Below are 19,670 nucleotides of genomic sequence, written 5' to 3' on the forward strand. Positions count from 1 at the left end.
AGACCATGATCTCTTAAACAGGAGCTGAAAAGTGATAACCATAAAGGGAAATACAGATAAATTGGATTATATCAAGATTAAAAACCTTAGCTCTGTGAAACAGTTGATTCATAAATGGAGGTCAAGCCACACAGATCTTTCCAATACATAATCAGTGAGGGACTCCTATCCAAAATAAACTATAAAAACTATAAACATAATTAAGAAAAAGGCAGGTAGCCCAACAGGAAAATAGGCAAAGTCCACAAAAGAGATACCCAGATATGGTCCTGTAAAAATAAATACCTAGAAAGGGGCTTAACTTCATTAGCTATATAGATCATAAATGCAGATCAAGACTTACACTGCAGAGATGGAGTGACCGGGGTTCCATATACCACTGGTATGAGTGTCTGCTGGTGTAATCACTTTGAAGACTGGCTGCAAACCCCCCTACCGAACACCTGCATGCCCAGTGACTCAGTGATTCTTTTTCTGGGTATAAATAGACCTAACAAACATGTGTACACAGAGTGTGCACACTGGATACGAAGTGAATGCTCACAGAGGCACTATTTGCCATAGCTCTGAACTGTGAGAGCAACTGCACTCACATACGGATTAACAGGATGGAGAACTACCCTGTGGATATTCTACTCGCCCTCCCCCTCTCAGTGATGAGAGTGAGCCAGGCAATGATATGGATGAATCTAACAAATGTGACATAGAGCTAAAGAAGTCAGACACAAAAGAGTACGTACAGTATGTTTTAGAAAAAATATAAAATATAAAAACAGGGAAAACAAATCTGAAAAGCTAGCCAGTGGTTCCTGGGGTGGGGGCTCCTGGGGTACTGCTGGGTTTCCATCTGAGTGCTGATTATAGGAGTAGACCCAGTTTGTGAAAATTCCTTGAGTTTTATAGTTCTAAGCACCCTTCTGTACGTATATTAGACTTCAATAAAAAGTCAGCAAGCCAGGCACTGTGCTAATGTAATTTTACAACACCCAGTAAACAATAAGCTCAATTTACATCTCTCTAAATTTTTCTAATCTTTGTGAATATATATATTTTTTATTTTTCCACAGTTAAAATGAGTATGTCCATGCTAGTTTTTATATAGGAATTATCATTGTTGGCATAACTCACTACCTTCCTGTTTTTAACACCGCTAGAGTAAAGAACACTTAAAAAACAGCAATAATTTTGGCATACTCCCAATACCACGCACTTAGATATTTTAGCTTGAACTGAAAAATTCCCGACTAGCCTCATGTTGCCTTTCAAGCGTGCATCTGGGGGACTGTTCTTTACAATCTAGGAAGACAACAGACATCTTGACTACAGATGCTACAGGAAAGGGACTGGACGAGAGGCTGTGGGCCAGCAAGCTAGTGGCCCCATATGGTGGCAGATGGGCTTGGTAGGCTTGCATAGTGCTTTGAAAATGTCTGAATGGCCAAATCTAAACAATGGGACATATTACATAAAATCTAGAATTCTGAACAAACTAAAATCATCAAAAAATAAAGATAAAAATAACCCCAGTAATCGGGCAACCAAGGACCTAGAGTCCACTGTGACCCCACCTACTGAAGGAGGGCCTGCATGTGCCAGCTGCTGGGGTCACCAGGGCTTTCTGCAACTCCCATCTCCCACTGCTGTTGGGCTCATCCCTGCCTGGCCTGGTAGGTGCTGGACTTAGTGCTTCCTCCTCTACACAATAGCCAAGTGAGCCTCTGGCTTCAGTCGTCTCTGACCTCACCCAGTGGATGGATCTGAATGAGTTCACTGTGCCCCGTCAGCTTTGTCCTGTTCTCTACCTGGAAGTCTGACACGTCAGGTTAACAGGGATCCCAGGTCTCTACACAGCCTGCTCTGTCCCATCTCAGCTCCAACATCACCTGTTTAGTGAGGCCGTCCTGGACCACTCCTTCACTTTATCCCACATTATTTTTTTTCCCTATTGCTGCATGTCATCTGAAGGGATCTTGCTTGTCTTTGTGCTCACTGCCTGTCTGTGAAGTTGAATGTGTGCTGCAGGAGAGCAGGGGCCGCGCCAGTCTTGCTCACCACGGTCTCCCCTGAGCCTGGAACCATTCTCAATAAATATTTTGATGAATTTGAATGAAATGCATAAACACAGATACAATCTGTAGAGGATCCCAAAGGGATGCAGCAGCCTCCTTCCATCTAGCAGCATCACGTTAACACTTCCGGAAATGAGAGGGGGAGGGGTGGAAAGAGGGGCCTTACTTTCTACTTGCCTGCCATTAATTTGGGGGTGTTTTCTTACCGTGGTGTCACACTTGAATTTCATTTCCCTTTATTGTTCATTTTTGATGACTTCGGATGACTAACTGAAACACATTTCAAGAGAGACCGAGGGAGAGGTGGCAGGGTCTAGGACCTCAAGGCCCTTCGCACTGTTCACTCAGGAGTGACAGTCTTGGAGATGGAGGGGGGCGGTCACCAGGCGGCAGCTCTCCAGCAATTAGAAAGTGAGCTGAAACCCGGCTGCCACTCCTCCTCTAGCTTGTCCCGCTGAGAGCAATGTCAGAGACCAGACTACTCTGTGCAGAGGGAATTCTCCCTCGCTGTGTAATTTGGAATTAAGGTGCTCAGCAAAGAGAAAACCCACAGGGCACAGAGATACTCACTAATTTCTATAAAGAGTTCATTTATGTTTATCGCATTTTTCGCACTGGTCTCCACAAAAATCGCATGGATGGAGTCAGCGTAGTCCTTAGCATCTCTCTCCATGACTTCTCTGGAAGGCAACAATAGCAAATCAGAAATTCTGTCCATCAAGAACTTAATGTTATCCCCACCTACCCAGTAATTAGCCAGACTCGTGATGATAAAGGATGTTGAGAATGGCTAGCGACCAAGCCCTGATACGTGGTCCTCTCAATTATACCACTTCTCTGGTTACACAGCATGAAACAGAACTCAGCACTACTAGCGATGCATCCGTCTGATGGAATGATCACAGAATGGCGAGGGTTTCTTTGCCCACAGAAGTCAAGTCCTTGCTTTGGGAATCATGGAAGTGGAAACTGCCAGTAAATGTGTTTCCCTTTAAAGTATGTATGTTTTCCCCATTCAAGCACCCGATGTCATGGGAACTGGGGGGCTGCCCTCATCTCAGATAATGTCAAGGATGATGTAACCACTGTTTACATAAATCACACACCTGTCTCTGTCTCTCTCTCGCTCATCTAATCAGCCCCAAATGTCTGAACTCTTAATTTTTGTTTGAAACTTCAGGACTCCAACTAAACGAAAAGGAATTTTTCAATGTCGGAGATAAAATAAAAGCAAGATATTTATACTGGATATTGCTCAGGAAGAAAGGGAACACATAATCAGCACTGTAATCGCCTGGTCTTCTAACGCACCTGACGTCGATAAGATCACACTTATTCCCAGCAATAGCAACGACGATGTTGGGCGGGCCGTGCTGCCGGAGCTCTTTCACCCAGTTCTTCAGTGTTGAAAACGTCTCCTGAAACACAAAACAGGAAAGCGACTGGAGGCCGAAGGAGCCAGGAGAGAGCTTTCAAAACAGCCGAAGGCAAATGGAAAGGCTTACTTCTTTTGTGATGTCGTAAACAATGATGGCTGCAGCAGACCCTCGATAGTACATCGGCGCTAAGGCACGAAACTGCAGAGAAGGGGAAACAGAAATTTGGGAGAGGGGGTTAAAGATGTTTCTCACCAGACTTTTAGGCCCCAGAACTCTGCACAAAAGGTAATCTTTTTCTTAAGCCCGAGAAGATGACGTGATGCTGCAGCAGAGGAAGCGGTCATTACCAAAGGCAAGAAACTTTTCACGTAACGCTGACGGTCTCTCAGAAGATAGTTTAACAATACAGTTTTATAGGAATTAAATATGGTGCTATAAACAATTGTTTCTGCTAAAAAGGCTTTCTAATTGAACTCGATGTTATAATTCCCGAATTCATTTGTTCAATAGTCCTTTAAACTTTGGCTTCCCAAACTATCAAGGAGATAAAAATAATGCTGTAAATAGTTCTCCAGAGAAGTGGCTGCATTTGGGTGCCATAAAGATAAGCCTGTAATCTAAATGCTGATTGTACCACAGAAATGAGCACACATTTACATTCGCTACTTGGAGGAGTCTGTAGCTCGCTTGATATCCGCACATGTGGCAATTCCCAAATGCGGGTACAAATTTCCTTTCATTAAATGAATTTCACTTTGTGGACATGGCCCCTGCCCACCCACCGGCCCATACCCTACCTGAGGCAGTGAGGGGAGAGGGGGGGAGGGGAGGCAGAGAGGCAGAGGGATAACTGCAGGGCTGTCAGCAGGCCACCTCTCCTAATGAGTGTGAGATAGAAAGTGGAGAACGTACGTGAGGCTCTTGACCCAGTTGATGCCGATCCTGGGCAGCCTGCTCAGTGGACACAGGAAGTTTACCTGTACTTGATCTTTGTCTCAGAGCCTGATGTGAAACCTGACCCCTACGGCTGACATGGTATCATGGTAGTCTCATCCTGCTTCTCTGTTCTGGTGGCTGACCCCGAAGTACAGGGACCTGCTGTCAGAGGTGAGCATCTGGCGTACAGTCCCATTCACACACAGGGTTATGGATTCTGCAACTTCTTATCCAAAGAGCTTAACCTTTGGCTTTAAACTTTTAAGGTGACTTTTGTAAAAGACAGTGAAATTATGACTGTAAACTCCATGAGGGAAGACAGCATGTCTGCTTAGTGTATACCATTTTATTTCTGGAGCTGCCTGGTGCCTGGCACTGCAGGTAAGCAAGAATTGGTGAATATAAGGACTTTTTAAGTATGATGTGATGTTAAACTAAATGCCAGACCAGACGTCCACACTTATGAAGCTTTCCTACTCTTTGTGAGATAAATCTCTGCCACTGGGGTGAAAGCCAGATAACTTCCAACAAAATGTTAAGTTTGAGAGAGAGAGAATGACAAAACTAAAGACTGTAAAGCAAGAAAGCACTACAGAATAGGAAACGTTATTAGATGGAGAAGACTCGACTGACTTCCATGGGCTGAGGGTTGGTAGGAGCACGCAGAGAACATAATGGATATGGTATTAGCTTTCCTTTCCCTTCCCTTCCTTCACTCCATTTATTAATTCATTTGTATTTACATACAGTGGACACACAATGTTATCTTAGTTTCAGGTGTACAACACGGTGATTGGGCAAGTCTCTATGTTATGCTGTTTCTTTGTAAGTATGGCTATCAATCTGTCCCCATCCATCACAATTACAATACTACCAACCACATTCCTTGTGCTGCACCTTCCACCCTTGTGACTTATTCATTCCATACCTGGGAGCCTGTACCCCCACCTTCCCCTTCACGCATTTTGCCCAACTCCCTACCCCATTCCCTCTGGCAACCACCAGTTTGTTCTCTGTAGTTATCGGTCTATTTCTTTTTCATTTGTTTTTTGATTCCACATATGAGTGAAACCCCCATACGGCATTTATCTTTCTCTGACTTCTTTCATTTAGCATTATACCCTCTAGCTCCATCACGTTGTTGCCGATGGCAACACCTCATTTTTTTTTTATGGCTGAGAAATATTCCATTATACATATGTACACACACACACACACACACACACACACACACACACACCCATATACACGCCACACCTTTATCCATTCATCTTTTGATGGACACTGGGCTGCTTCCATATTCTTGGCTATTGTAAATAATGCTGCAATAAACAAAGGTGCATCTATCGTTTTTGAATTAATGTTTTCATTTTCTTTGGGTAAATACCTAGCAGTGTGAATTATGGGATCATATGGTAGTTCTATTTTTAATTTTTTGAGAAATTCCCATACTATTTTCCTTGGTAGCCGTACCAATATACATTCTGACCACAGTGCAGGAGGGTTCCCTTTTCTCTGCATCCTTGCTAACACTGGTTTCTTGTCTTTGTTTTGTTTTTTAGGTAGGCTCCACACCCAATGAGGGGCTTGAACTCATGACCCTGAGGTCAAGAGTCAGATGCCTAACTGACAGAGCCATCCAGTCGCCCCTCTTGTCTTTCTGATACTTGCATTCTGACAGGTGTGAGGTGATATCTCTTCGTGGTTTTGATTTGTTTCCCTAGTGTTCAGTGATGTCAAGCATCTTTCCATATGTCTCATCTGTATGTCTTCTATGGAAAAATGTCTATTCAGTTCCTCTGCTCATTTAAAAATCAGATTATTTGTTGTTGCTGTTTTTTGGGTACTGAGTTGTAGAAGTTCTTTACATATTTTGAGTATTAACCCCTTACCGGATATATAGTTTTTAGCTTTCTTTTTTGATATATTATAATGGCAACATACTTTACAAGGTTGTTGGGATTTTGGTTTTCTTCAGCATTTAAATTTGTAAGGTAAAATTCATGTAGAGAAATGCAAAGATCTTAAGTTAGATAAAAGGTCTTAAGTTCTGATAAAATGACTAATGTGTATGTATATATCCATGTAAACACCATCCTACCAATATATAAAATATTCCTATCAGTACAGAAGGTTCCTTAATTCCCCTCTTATCATGCCCCTTTATTCTTGATAATCACTTGTTTTTGTCTTTTCCAAAAGATTTTATTTATTTATTCATGAGAGATAGAGAGAGAGAGAGAGAGGCAGAGACACAGGCAGAGGGAAAAGCAGGCTCCATGCAGGGAGTCCGACGCAGGATTCGATCCCGGGTCTCCAGGATGACGCCCCAGGCTGAAGGCAGCGCTAAACTGCTGAGCCACCTGGGCTGCCCCTGATAATCACTTGTCTTCAAATCTACCTTGTTGATATTTGTTGACACTGATGTAACCGCAGTAATTTCCATTTGCTTATGATTTCCATAGGATATACTTTTCCATCCCCTTATTTTCAAGCTATGTTTTAATAGTGAAGGTAATCCTTTTATATCAGGAAGTACATTAAATGTAAAGGAACTGAACATTCTGCTTAAAAGGCAGAGGTTGTCAGATTGGATCAAACACCAAGCTCAACTATGTGCTGGTTGGTTACAAGGCCCACCATTTTCGCTGTTTTATTTTATTATTTTATTATTTTTAAAGATTTTATTTATTTATTTATTCATGAGATACAGAGAGAGAGAGAGAGGCAGAGACACAGGCAGAGAGAGAGAAGCAGGCTCCATGCAGGGACTCCGATGTGGGACTCGATCCCGGGACTCCAGGATCACGCCCTGCATGGAAGGCAGGTGCTAGACCACTGAGTCACCCAGGCGTCCCTCACTGTTTTACATTTGTTCCATTAAAAAAAAAAAAAAAAAAGAAAATCCTGTTTTTCCTTTCCTCCCTCTTTTGCATCAACTGAGTATTTTTTAGCATTCAATTTTAATATATTAATTTGCTCACTAGCTTTTAAGCTTATCCCTTCTTGTATTTTTAAGTGGTTCCTCTTGTAACTACAATATACATTTTTTTTCTCATAGCCCCACTTAAGAGTTTAAAGTGCACCACCTCACATAAAATATCACAACGTTGCAAGAGTCTAATTTTTCCCCACTGTCTTCTGTGCTGGTGTCAAGTATTTAAAATCTACATACACTGTAAGCCATATAATCCAATGTTAGCATTTTTACATTAACTGCCAGTAAATAAGAAGAAAAAGAGCTAGATTTTCCTATTTACCACCTCTAGCAGTTCTTATCCTTCCTATGGATAACAGTGACTGCCCAGTGTGCTTCCCTTTGACCTGAAAAACTTTTTGGGGCTGCTGCTGCATCCTCTTAGCTTTTGTTCTTCTAAAAAGGTCATTCCTTGGTCTTTATATATGAAAGCTAATTTTGGCAGATTGACATCTTTCTGCTTTCAGCACTTTCAAGAGACTTGCAGTCCTAGGCTTCCAGCCTGCGCCATGTCTGTGAGGAGCTGGGGACCACGTGCACTGCTGTTCCCTGTGCACAGTATGTCCATTATCTCTCTGCTGCTCTCAAGGTTTTCCTCTTTTGCTTTGGTTTCCAGCTATCTGTGTGGCTTTCTTTGTACTTACAGGTTTGCTACAACTTCTTGGATTTGTGAGTTGATGTGTTTCACCAAATTTGGGAAGTTTTCTTGAACCGTCCTTTTATTCTCTTTCCCTTCTCTCTTCACAATTCCAGGCCTCTAATTACACATGTCAAGTTGTTGGGATCTGTCCCCATTTCCCACTCTCTCTGTTCTTCTGGCTGGCTAATTTGTTTTGCCAGCCATCCAAGGGACTTTTCATCAGTACTGCAGTTGTCAGCTTTAGTGTTTCCAACTGTTCGATCATTAGTTTCCATTCTGTGTGAGGTTCCCCACCTACAGTTAAGTTGGTAAGACTACTTTTTCCTTGAAGTCTGAGTGTATTTAAATGATCTGGCTTCTATGATCTTCTCTGAGGAGTGTGAAAACCTTGGACAATCACCCTGAGATGGGTTTTACACGTGGTAAGGAGTGGGCCTGCTTGTCCACTTGTCATTCTGGGCCATGATCTCTGCCTGTCAGGCCTGGCCCTTCTGGGGTGTCATGGGAAGTCCAAACAGTTTAGCCACCTGCTCCAGTGAGGCAGGACTGGACTGCAGCTCCAAACTCTGCTTGTCCTGGAATGAGCAGCAGCTGACTCTCTGCTCTATGTTGTCGCTGCTCTAGCTGTTGTTCTTCTGCTGTGTACTTGCAACAGGCAGTCAGGCAGAGGCCTGAAGGGAATTTATAAGTAGATTTTGGAGCTTTCTTCCTTGTTGGATCCATCTTTTCTGGGATTTGCTCTCTTTCCCCCTCAGCTGCTGTAGCATCATCAAACTTTGTCCTCAAATACCACAAGGTAAAAACCAGGGCTTTCTGCCTGAGTCCTAGCTACACCGTGTGGCCTGGACTAGAGAGTGCCTTTGGGGAAAAATCTATAAAAACGTCGAGTCTCACCCACTGTAATTCCCTTTGCAGTCCCTGACTGTATTTGGCAGTGCCTTCGGAGAGTTGTTTTTTAATGTTTTTGTCCAGGGCTTGCATGTAATTGTTACCTCTGGGAGGGTTAGTCCCTTACAAGCCACTCTGCCATTATTGACACTGAAACTCTTTCTATGACCTTTTGGTGTAGAGAAAGAAAGTGGCTGCTTAAAAGGGAGACTCAAAGGATATCAGGACACCTCTGTTCCAAATCTGTCTCTAGATCAAGGTTGGCAAAAACTTTTCTGGGAAGGGCCACGCAGTAAATATTTTAGGATTTATGGGTTATATCATCTCTCTCTCAACTATTCAACTCCACTACTGAAGAGTGAAAGTTGCTCCAGACAATGTGTAAATAACTGTGGCTCTGTTCCAATAAAACTTTATTTATAAAAACAGGCAGCAGGCTGCATTTGGCTGACAGACCAGAGCGTCAACTCCAGCTCCAGATGATACTCTATCCCAGGTTTTCCTGATTTTTAACATGAGAACAATTTCTTACATGACAACTGAGTTCGTGCCTTCCTGGTGCTCTGACCTCTGCAAATGGTCATCAGGAGAAACTATGTGAAGATTCATGTACCTACACCTAAGGACTGGATGCAATATCTATTAGATTTTAGTTAAGAAGCTTTCTTGTCATGTATTTGAAATGTTCTTGTTCCATTTATGGTATATTTATGGTATCTGCGGTGCTCATTTGTCCATGGTGCTGGGTCCATCTCCATGCTACTGCAGGAGTCCCTATTAGTGAAGGATGATTGGTGAATGCATTTGTTTAGGATAGCAAACAGGGACAAAAAGATCTGACAAAGGCACTCTCTTGAGAAAATAAATTGAAATTATGAGAACCAGTTTCATTTCAGGTGTCTTGGTAGCACAGTCAGTTACGCACCTGCCTTCATTTCAGGTCATGATCTCAGGGTCCTGGGACCAAGCTGCTTACTGGGCTTCTCCCTCTCCTTCTCCTTTCCCTCTGCTGCTCCCCCTACTTGTGCTCGCTATCTCTCTCTCTGTCAAATAAGTAAGTAAATAAGTAAAATCTTAAAAAAAAAAAGTTTCATTTCCTCTGATGTTAGGGAAAAAAAAATTAGGTTTATTATTGCAACCAGGAGCTAGTTTCCTGAATGAACACTGAATCGAAGTTGATTGAGGACCTGACTATGATTCTTCTGATGAAACTATACGCTAGCACAATACGATGTCTATCTTTCATTTCATGCTTGACTCTCCTATCGGATCACAGAAAAGGAATTTTTACAAAACTATTTGAGGACTCCATCGGTTTTTCCTAGGCAGCTCAACTCTTTGGTCCACAAATCGTTATCTTCTGAAACACTTATATCATCATCCTGATCAGTATTTTCCCCTTCATTTAACAAGATCCCTTACCATCAGTGGCTTTGCATGACATTTGTTAAGTTCTCCAAAATCACTTTCATTGACTTAATGGAATCAATTTGCAAATCAATTGCAACTGGACCATCAGAAAGACAATCCACCTGCCAAAACCATAGACAGCAGAGGATGGAGGGTCAAATGGGGAGGATGTTTGGAACGGTCAGTTCATCAGAAAGGATTCTCACTTTATGACGCCTTTTGGTTCTATGATGAATCTCACCACTGTAGGGAACTTAACAATACATGTGCAAATACTAGAAATTATCATTTGAGGCATGCAATACTCACATGGTAATAGTAGAGGATCTGTCCTTCCTTATCTGTGCAAAAGTAGGGCTGGCAATCAATTGACCAAAGTCCACTGACATCAATACTGTGTGCCAGGGGCTGAGAGCACAGACATGGATACAGTCTCTGCCTGCCTGCAAAGAGCTCACAGTCTAACAGCAGACAGACAAGTAAGGAAACAGGAGACAATCTCTTGGATGGGGGCAATCAAAGACTGTGTAGGATACAAAGAAATGCTCTGAAGAGTTCATTCACTGACTGGCCTGACCAGCATCTGAGCATCAGTGCTTTGTCAGGCCCTGTGCTGGGCAACAGGAATACAGCAGTCAACAAGACACTGGTTCCAGTTCTTGTCAATCAAGTGCAGGAGACAGATCATCTAATTACAACTTGTAATGAGGATCCTGAGGAAAATGAATAGGAGGCAGTGATGGAGAATGCACTGGAGCCCTGCTTCAGGCAGGGGGATTAGGGAAAATGCTGAGGGTGTATCACTGAACCTGAGACTCAAAGGTTGGGAAGGAGCCAGCTGGCCATGCTCTGAGCAGGGGGAAGAGAGGGAGTTCCAGGAGAAGAAACAATGTACATGAACGCTCAGAGTCAAGGACCTTGGAGAGGCAAGGACCTTGGGGCATTGGAGGAACTGAATGGAAGCCACTGGGCTGGAACTCAGTGGGTGAGAGGGAGGATGAGCCAGGATGGCAAACAGAGGCGAAAAGGCAGAGCAGGCCGTGCAGGGCTTTGCAGGCCACAGTTCAGACCTTGGCTACTACAGGAGCAGTGGGAAGGCACTGAAGGGTATTAGGCAGGAAGACAGTGGCATTGGATTTTTGTCTTCAGAAGATCCCTCCAGGTCCTGTGAGGAGAAGTGAAGCAGGGTGGCAGGCTGGGAAGAGGAAGTTGGGGACCAATGAAAAGGCTACAGGGACCCTCTGTGGGTCACAGGTAGCTGAAAGCAGAGTGCTGGCAGTGGAGGTGGAAGGAGGTGAACATATATGATGTAATTTAGAAGATACAGCTGGGGGCACGCTGATAGAACAAATGTGAGGGGCAGAGAAGGGAGGAATTACAGGTCATCTCCAGACTCAGACTTGAGCAAAGGGGCAAATGGCAAAGCAGTGGCTTCTTTGAACATAGTAGGGATGGTTAGGAAAGGCTGCCCTAAGGTGACATTAGAGGTGAATTTTGAAGGCTACACATGAGTTTTCTATGTTCAAGTGGGAGGGAGGGCATTCCGACTAGAGGGAACAGTACACAGGCATCAAGGTGAGGCCGTATGGCATGCTGGAGAACTGTAAGCAGTTTGGTCCAAAAAGATAAAGTGGTGGAAAGCAAAAACAGTCTGGCAGAGTCAGGTCATAAATGCTTTGCCCAGGGCAAATTGGCAGTCAGAACAAGCTCACAGATGTGTCCTGCATGAGGCTCAGCATTTCAAAGAATGTGGGGTCAGCTATCAGATGTGCTGCCTCTCTCAAAGCTGTGCTTGGCCAGGTTGGATGCAGACTCCTGCCCTGCGACAGCTGGCTGGATTGGGTGCTCAGCAGCCGGGGCTCTTCTCCTGAAGGTCTCCAATGCATGGGGTTGCACTAGGTGGTCCTCCCGACTCCTGCCTGCCTGCTGTTCCCTATGTTAGCCCCTGGCTAAGTGACTGTGCTTCAGGTAGGGATGAGGGAGATCTGCATCTCAGAGCAACTATCCCTGGTGCAGAATCAATTAGGAGTGGGGAAAGAAGAGGCAGGCAGACCAGCTAATTACAAAACTTAAAAGAATTCTGCTATTACAGTAGCAGTAAGGGAGAGGTGTGAAGCCTTGTATTATTCTTTTTTTATGTTCTAGAGAAAAAGAGATGCTCTACATCACTGTGTATACTAGGACAGGCTCTGATTCAAAGTATAATGGAGTCTGTATTATAGCATGATTCTTTATGATGAGGGTTTTGCTGTATCATCAAATATATGGGAGGGGGTAATTGAAAGTTGGGATTCAGTGAAAGGTACATATATTACTGGTATGAAGAGCCACAGGCGTTCTCAGCTAATAGGACAGACGCCAAGGCTGTATCTATAGATATATTCACAGAGACTATGAGAAGCAGCACTTGTGAAGGATGGAAGAGTGATGGTTAGCAAAAGGTCTAGCTGTCCTAAATACTCCATCTTAGATGCACAACACAAACAAAGTAGGAGGAATGGGGAATGGGAGATTAAACAGACATATCTGAGATGAGTAATTGGAGCAGGGCATGACATCCGGTGTTAAAACAAAACAAAACACACACACACCCAGAAGAAATCAAACAGAGCAAACTTAAGACGTTAAATCTGTACAAATGTATGGTGTCTACTTCTAGGACAACAGTAATGGCTTGTTTTGTCTTCCTCCATTTGTCTGTGATGATTCTTGTCAGATTTTATACCATACACAGTATCTATGCTGTCTTAGATAAGACCGTGATGACAGACTATTTCTCCTGATTACTTCTGGTATACTTTTAAGAGCTTACGATAGCACTGTGCATCCATCAGATGTTCTGTTTTGATAGTACTGTTTGAAAACAAAATTAAACAGCCGCTGAATAATGGGGTGGCTGCCAGACACACCTCGACAGGGAAATCAGACGTCGGGCTGAGAGGGAAAATGAGGCGGCAGGAAGTGTCTGTTCCCTTCCCTACCTCCTCACCCCTTGTCTAATGCAGGTGGGCCTCACCAAATCCCACTCTGCACTAGGATGCCATGGCCCAGGCCCCACCTCTGGTTCGGGCTCTTCCTTAAGCAGATAACCATCTCAGACAATTTTATCATCAGGCATTTATTAAGTACCTATTGCTCGGCTCTGTGTTAGCTCATCCATTTCACTTAAATCTCAAACTTCATATGCTGTAAAGTTCCCTCTTTAGCTTTTAAAAGGCAGCTATAAATGAGATGTGCTTAACTCTCCCTTTCTACCACTAATTCTTTTATATCTTTGCTAGAGGATGGAGCCCCAAAGTACACACAATGCTCTGAGCGGGATTTTATCAGCCCTGTTAGTCAGCATTTACTTTAAGACACTAAAAAGTATAAAAGTGCCCTCAGTGCTCATTATCACTTTCTCCATCAGTGGACTTTGTGGCTCTAATTGAAAAGAAAAAGGCTGGCCTATGCAAATGGAAATAAATGTGTCTCTGGTGCACGGAAGAGAAGTGAGTAACGTGAGATGACAGGGACATTGACAGTCGGGTGGGAGCTTTAATGTGGGCCTCGGAAAAACACACAGTAAATTAAAGGGCGACTTACTCGTTCTTGTCCAGCTGTATCCCAGATTAGGAATTTATGTAGCTCATTTTGGTACTGGACAGTCTTGGTCATAAAAGATGCCCTATAAAGAGAGACCTAAATGATCAGAACACAGTTATTTAAAGCACGATGCCAGCCCCAGTTGGAAATATCACTTAGACTTAATGCTCGAACTCCCGCTCCACCCTATCTCCTAATTGTGGTCTTCTCTCTGGAGTATTTATGGGATGCTCAGATGCTGGCTGCATACTCCGGGTCAAAATAAAGCATCTGCCCAGAAGAGGTCTTTGGTTTGTGATGCCCTAAGTTCCTTTTCAAAAGAACCAAGAAATAATTTGGTAATCCAGACATCAGCTTCCCTTGTAAAATACACAGAAGCGGTTATTTAAAAAGATGGTATCATGGGAAAAATTTCTAAAAAACCTGTGTGTCCAGGAAATGAGGGCACTAGTAAAACATACTGGGCCACTGGGGTTTGTTCTCCCCCGTTCCCAAAACACATGGACATATAAGTAGCAGAATAAGAGGGAGTGTAACACTAGAGTTAATAAAATTAAGATGCCAGACAAGAAGCAGGAAGATGGCTTCTTCTTCTACTGAGCAACAATGCCCTCAGTAACCAGCATCTCAGGAACAGAACAGCTCTCAGCTGACCTGACATGCCACATCAGCCCTCCCTGCCTGACTGTTCCCCCAACAGGGAAAGGAAGGATGGTGTGCAGGTCATCACTCTGAGGGACTGCTCTGCTCAGAGGCCTCTGAAGGTTCCTATCATTTGGGGTTCTTTTACTTTCTGGAGAATGTGTGAGGAGCCATGGTGGCTCAGAGCATGTGCCTGGAATGAAGGGGCTCCTGGACACAGGTTCCAAGTCCTGGGGGGCTGGGATCCAAAGCTATCTTCCGCCCCTACTTAGGCACAAAGCTCCCTCCTGGGAAGTCCTCCATCCCCCAGGCTCCTCTATGCATCTCCCAGACTCTGTCCCCCAGGCTCCTCCATGCCGCTCAGGAACCCAGAGATTGACTATGCTTTCTTTGGTGCCGGATAACCAGCCTTATGGCGCCAAGGGCCGAATTGTACTCTTGGAATCATACCCTAATCATCTTAATCGGGACATGAACTCAATGGCTAGGCATTTTCAAATATGCTGGATGTCGGAAGTATTTTTTGAGATTCAACTACTTGTGCAAGTTCTTCAAGAAAGTACAGGCTAAAATCCACAGAACGACTTGCTGAAAAAAATCACTGAGCTTAGATAAGTATCAGAATCCTTAGCTGTAAAAACTTAAAACTCTGATACAATGAATTCCCAACAATATTTATATCAATTTGTGGTTTAGCAAGCAGCCTCCTGTGATGAGCAAGGGACAATGGGCTGGGATGCAAGATCACATTTATTGGATAGGTACTATTTACTGGATATTTATTTAGTGGAAATTTACCCCTTGGTATCCTTACTAAAGTGCTTTATGCATAGAAGGTGCTCGATAAATGGTTATTGTATCAAGAACTTCTGGCGACCCACCAGGATTAAATCAGGATGTGCAACCTGATTTCTCACTTAAGAAAGATCTGAGCATTCAAAAAGCCTTGTTTATTGTGAGGATTAAGTGATATGATGTATACAGAAGTGCTTTGTAAATTGTAAAGCACTAAACCTATACAAGGTATTATTATTAGTATTTAAAGGCAGCTCCAGGAAATGTTTTAGTTTACACTTTGCAATTAGTCCTAAAAGCTTACAACTCAACTCTCCATCAATTATGGCTGTGGTGTTACATTTAAGAGTGACAACAGGCGTCCAATAGAGGCCTATTAACAGAGCCAATGCATCCAACACATCCATTTTGGCTGCTCAAAGAGCAAAAGAAGAAATATGCTTCAAGCAGACAAAAAGCTGAGAAAGGTATATGCAACAATTAAAAGGAAATGTTTCATTCCAGGATCAGAATTCACTGAAGTTCAAGCTACCTGCCAACCATTTCTCCTTTAATGAACACACAGATTCATTACACAGACAGGAGAAAGACATACAAAATGGCAGCTGTAATGCAATGTAAGTATCTTAAAGATTAAAGCCAACCTCCTGTCTGACCTGAGACCATCCCTCCGGCTATTTGCCATCATCACTCTCAATGTGCTTCCTTCTTGTGTACGCTGAGCTCTGATGAGCCCAAAGCTCTTTACTTGGGTCTTCTTGGGTCCACATCTGTTGGCTTCTTGTCCTTTACCCCAGCATCACTTGCCCACACTGCCGGTTCCATAAGAATCTTGTCTGTCCTTCTGTCTTGACCACCCAGAAAGGCCCCATGCAGCCTCTGCACCTGCTTCTCCTCTACTGGTGGGGTGGCTGCCTTGCTGGAGGAAAGCCATGAAGCTGTGTGGACCAGTGTGAAGACTGTCCTTTTTAAGCTGGGCCACCTTTTAGGCCTCTTGTTCCACACAACAATCACTCCTAATTTTTCCTATGACTTCTTTCCAGCCCCCCACCACTTCCTACTGCCCTTGTTTTTGGGGCAGCTGCTTGGTTCAACCTTCTCAGAGACAAAAAGGGACAAAAGCCCTCAGGCCCCCAACACATTCCCCAGTCAACCCTCCCAACTGGAGGATAAACACACTGCCCTTCACACTGGCTGTGATTTCCACTCTTCCAACTTCAGTGGAGTCCGAGAGGTCTTTTCCATCACGCTGCATGATTGTGATCCAGCACACCCTGTCTGGGCCACCACAATCATCACGGTCTTCTGCTCCCAGTCTCAAATCCTTCCAACTGTTCCTCCTCCTGCCTTTACACTGACTGTTCCTTTTCCTTGAATGCTTTCCCGCTGGCTTACCCATGGCTAAATGCTTCTCATTCTTTCAGTTTTAGTTCAATTGCCAGTAATCAGAGGGAGCAGTGCACCCAAACCAGGCGGCTTCCCACTTCAACTCCACTCTGCAAACTGCACACCATCCTGTTTTGTCTTCAGGACACCTACTATCATTATCTGTACACAATGTCTGGTTGGCTTGTTTGTGTGTTTTTCATTTACCTGTCTAACCCATGGAGAATGGAAGCTCCATGAAGGCAGGGACCTTGTTGTACTTCTTCCTCTGTCACTAGGGTATCTTCCTTATCTCCCTTCTCTGTGCTCCTCTAGATCTCTGACAGAACATTTTACCATGTTCCCATAGACTACTTTGCTTTCCCTTACTTCAACAGTGCCAGGGCATCTTGGTCAAGCACTTCCCGAAGCACAGAGTGAGAAGTGCTTTGGAAGTGCAGGTGACCCTGGCTCTTCAACTGCAGCCAGGTGAGTGGCCTCTTGGACATGAGGAATGTGGTTCAACAAGCATGGGAAATCCTTCCTGCCCACTCCTGCCCAGCTACCAGCTCTTAGCCTCTCTGTTAGCCAAAGGGCAAGAGGCAATACTGGGCAGCTGCAGCCAAGAGTTTCTGTGTCCCTCCATCACTGGGACCTCTGGAATTCTGTTAGAGAAGCAGCTGTGGCACTTCGTGGGCTCTCTTGGCTGCTGGCTCATGTGCTGAGTCTGTACCCCAGCTCAGGTGGCCACAGGGAGATGACTGCAACCTGCCTCACCCCCCCTTTCCTCCCCTGAGGACCACAAACACCTCTTTATTACAACAAGCATCTCTGTTGATTTTTGAGAGTTGGAAATCTTGGCCTATCACACCGTAAGAACTATTTCCTCCTCTTCAGACTTTGGATTGGGTCAGTCTATGCAGTGCTAATTCTTGGACTTAGGGCCAGACACTGGAGGGGGTGTTGCCCATGTCTCCCCCAGGTGATCCCTACATGACTCACCTGGATGAATCCCTTCCCAAGATTCACATTTTTATCTGTTGAGGACAGTACTTTAGTAAATCTGATTGACTTTAGCTGAACTATATACAATCCCAGTACTTCATCACCATCTCACACTTACATGGTAAAGACAGGGCTCTTCCACACCGCCCCCCCCAACAGTCCCAAACTCCACATTCTTAATCAGAACATTATGCCTGCCTTCCACAGAAGAGGCTGGTCTGCAACTATTCTTTGTCCTTTGTTACTTGTATCCAGTTTTGTAGAACTGTCTGGTTCTTCATATTATATTTGATCTACACTTGAACCTCAATCCCTGAAATAAATTCATAAATTGGACGCTAATCTTTGAGCAGGACTACTACAATTTGTCCCTCCCATTGTCACTCGAGCTCCAGGATCGCTTCTTTAGCGTTCAAGTTAAATGATGCGGAGGGTATGATAACTTCAATATCTTGCTTTTTGAAAAACAGGCAATGGCTTCCTGCCATCCAAATGATACATTTTTATTTTCCAGCCTGCCATTTACTTGTCTGATAACCTTATTTTTCACTACTAAACCATCTCTCTTCACTCTGCTAGGCAGATCTTATTACCTCTTTAATCTAAAATCCCCACTAGCATTATTTCCTAAAGCTAGAATGCCTTTCATATACTTCTCCATTTTTCACAACATTCTAAAAATATGACTTCCATGCACGCTAAGTAGTCCTGATCTTTGGTCAGAGTACGTGTTCCCAATGAAAATACTTGCCACAAGGTGTTTTAAAAGTGTCTTTTCTTTAACTGTAGTAGACTTGGTTAGCTCTCTCAGAACACAGGTGTGCCCTACCACCACATTCTAGCACCTCACTTGGCTGCAAACCCTTTTCTTGGAATGGCACATGGGATGCTATCATCTCTACGATGCTATGTGGTGCTTTTTAAGGATGAATAATTCAACATGTTTTAAAGTTAATGAAGAGGAGATCCCTGGGTGGCTCAGCGGTTTGGTGCCTGCCTTTGGCCCAGGGCGCGATCCTGGAGTCCTGGGATCGAGTCCCGCGTCGGGCTCCTGGCATGGAGCCTGCTTCTCCCTCCTCCTGTATCTCTGCCTCTCTTTCTCTCTATGTCTATCATAAATAAATAAATAAATCTTAAAAAAAAAAAAGTTAATGAAGGGCCATAACTTCTACCCAACTCTAGCTCATGCAAACAATGCTTGCATTTCTAGGAGATAGAGAGGGATGGAAATGCCATTGGATGTGCCAAGATTGAGACATAAGAGGACCACAAGTACAGGAGATCTAGTCATTCCTCCAGCAGACATACCCAGGGGTCCTCAGAAGAGTCTAGGATAGCGCAAGAAACTTGACAGGTGCTCAGTGAGAATTAACTGGAGGTAAGGGCATATGTGGCTTCTGTTAGAGTAGCTTTAAAGGGCCAGAAGTCTTGAGGATCCATAGATTCAGTTGCTTATGTAGGCTCTGTAGTCAGCCCTATCTTTAACTCTCCCTTCAAACACGAGTATCTTTTAGGCTAACCAAGTCTAGGTTAACGATCACTCCGCATAGGGCTTCCTTCTCGGCAGTTACTGCACAACAGATGGTTTGCTCCGCCGGCACATGGTCACCCTAAGCGAATCTTTTAGGACTTTCTACACTTCTGTCATTTTAGCAGCTTTTGGAAAAATATTTAAAATCAAGGAAAATATTACTTTAAATATAAAGATTACTAAACTTTTTTTTTTAAACTTAATAACAGTTTAGCCTCCCCTTTCCTAAGGTTGTCAATAATAATTTAGAGTAGGGATCCCTGGGTGGCTCAGTGGTTTAGCACCTGCCTTTGGCCCAGGGTGTGATCCTGGAGTCCCAAGATTGAGTCCTACATCGGGCTCCCTGCATGGAGCCTGCTTCTCCCTCTGCCTGTGTCTCTGCCTCTCTCTCTGTGTCTCTCATGAATAAATAAATAGAATCTTAAAAAAAAAATAATTTAGAGTAATA

The 19,670-nt window shown here is 43.8% G+C and overlaps 1 protein-coding gene across 1 annotated transcript in view; it reads right to left on the bottom strand.

Annotated features, from left to right (window-relative positions):
* RAB22A (RAB22A, member RAS oncogene family) overlaps positions 1 to 19,670 on the bottom strand; it is a 57,416-nt gene that overhangs the window by 8,803 nt on the left and 28,943 nt on the right. The window contains exons 3-6 of the mRNA XM_072735521.1: positions 13,885 to 13,966; positions 3,575 to 3,646; positions 3,381 to 3,487; positions 2,640 to 2,749 (exon numbers count right to left, since the gene is read on the bottom strand). Of these exons, the coding sequence (XP_072591622.1) occupies positions 2,640 to 2,749; positions 3,381 to 3,487; positions 3,575 to 3,646; positions 13,885 to 13,966 (371 nt within the window). The remainder of the gene's footprint in view (positions 1 to 2,639; positions 2,750 to 3,380; positions 3,488 to 3,574; positions 3,647 to 13,884; positions 13,967 to 19,670) is intronic.

This window comes from Vulpes vulpes, chromosome 14 (genome assembly GCF_048418805.1).
Source record: "Vulpes vulpes isolate BD-2025 chromosome 14, VulVul3, whole genome shotgun sequence".
Classification (NCBI taxonomy): Eukaryota; Metazoa; Chordata; class Mammalia; order Carnivora; family Canidae; genus Vulpes; species Vulpes vulpes.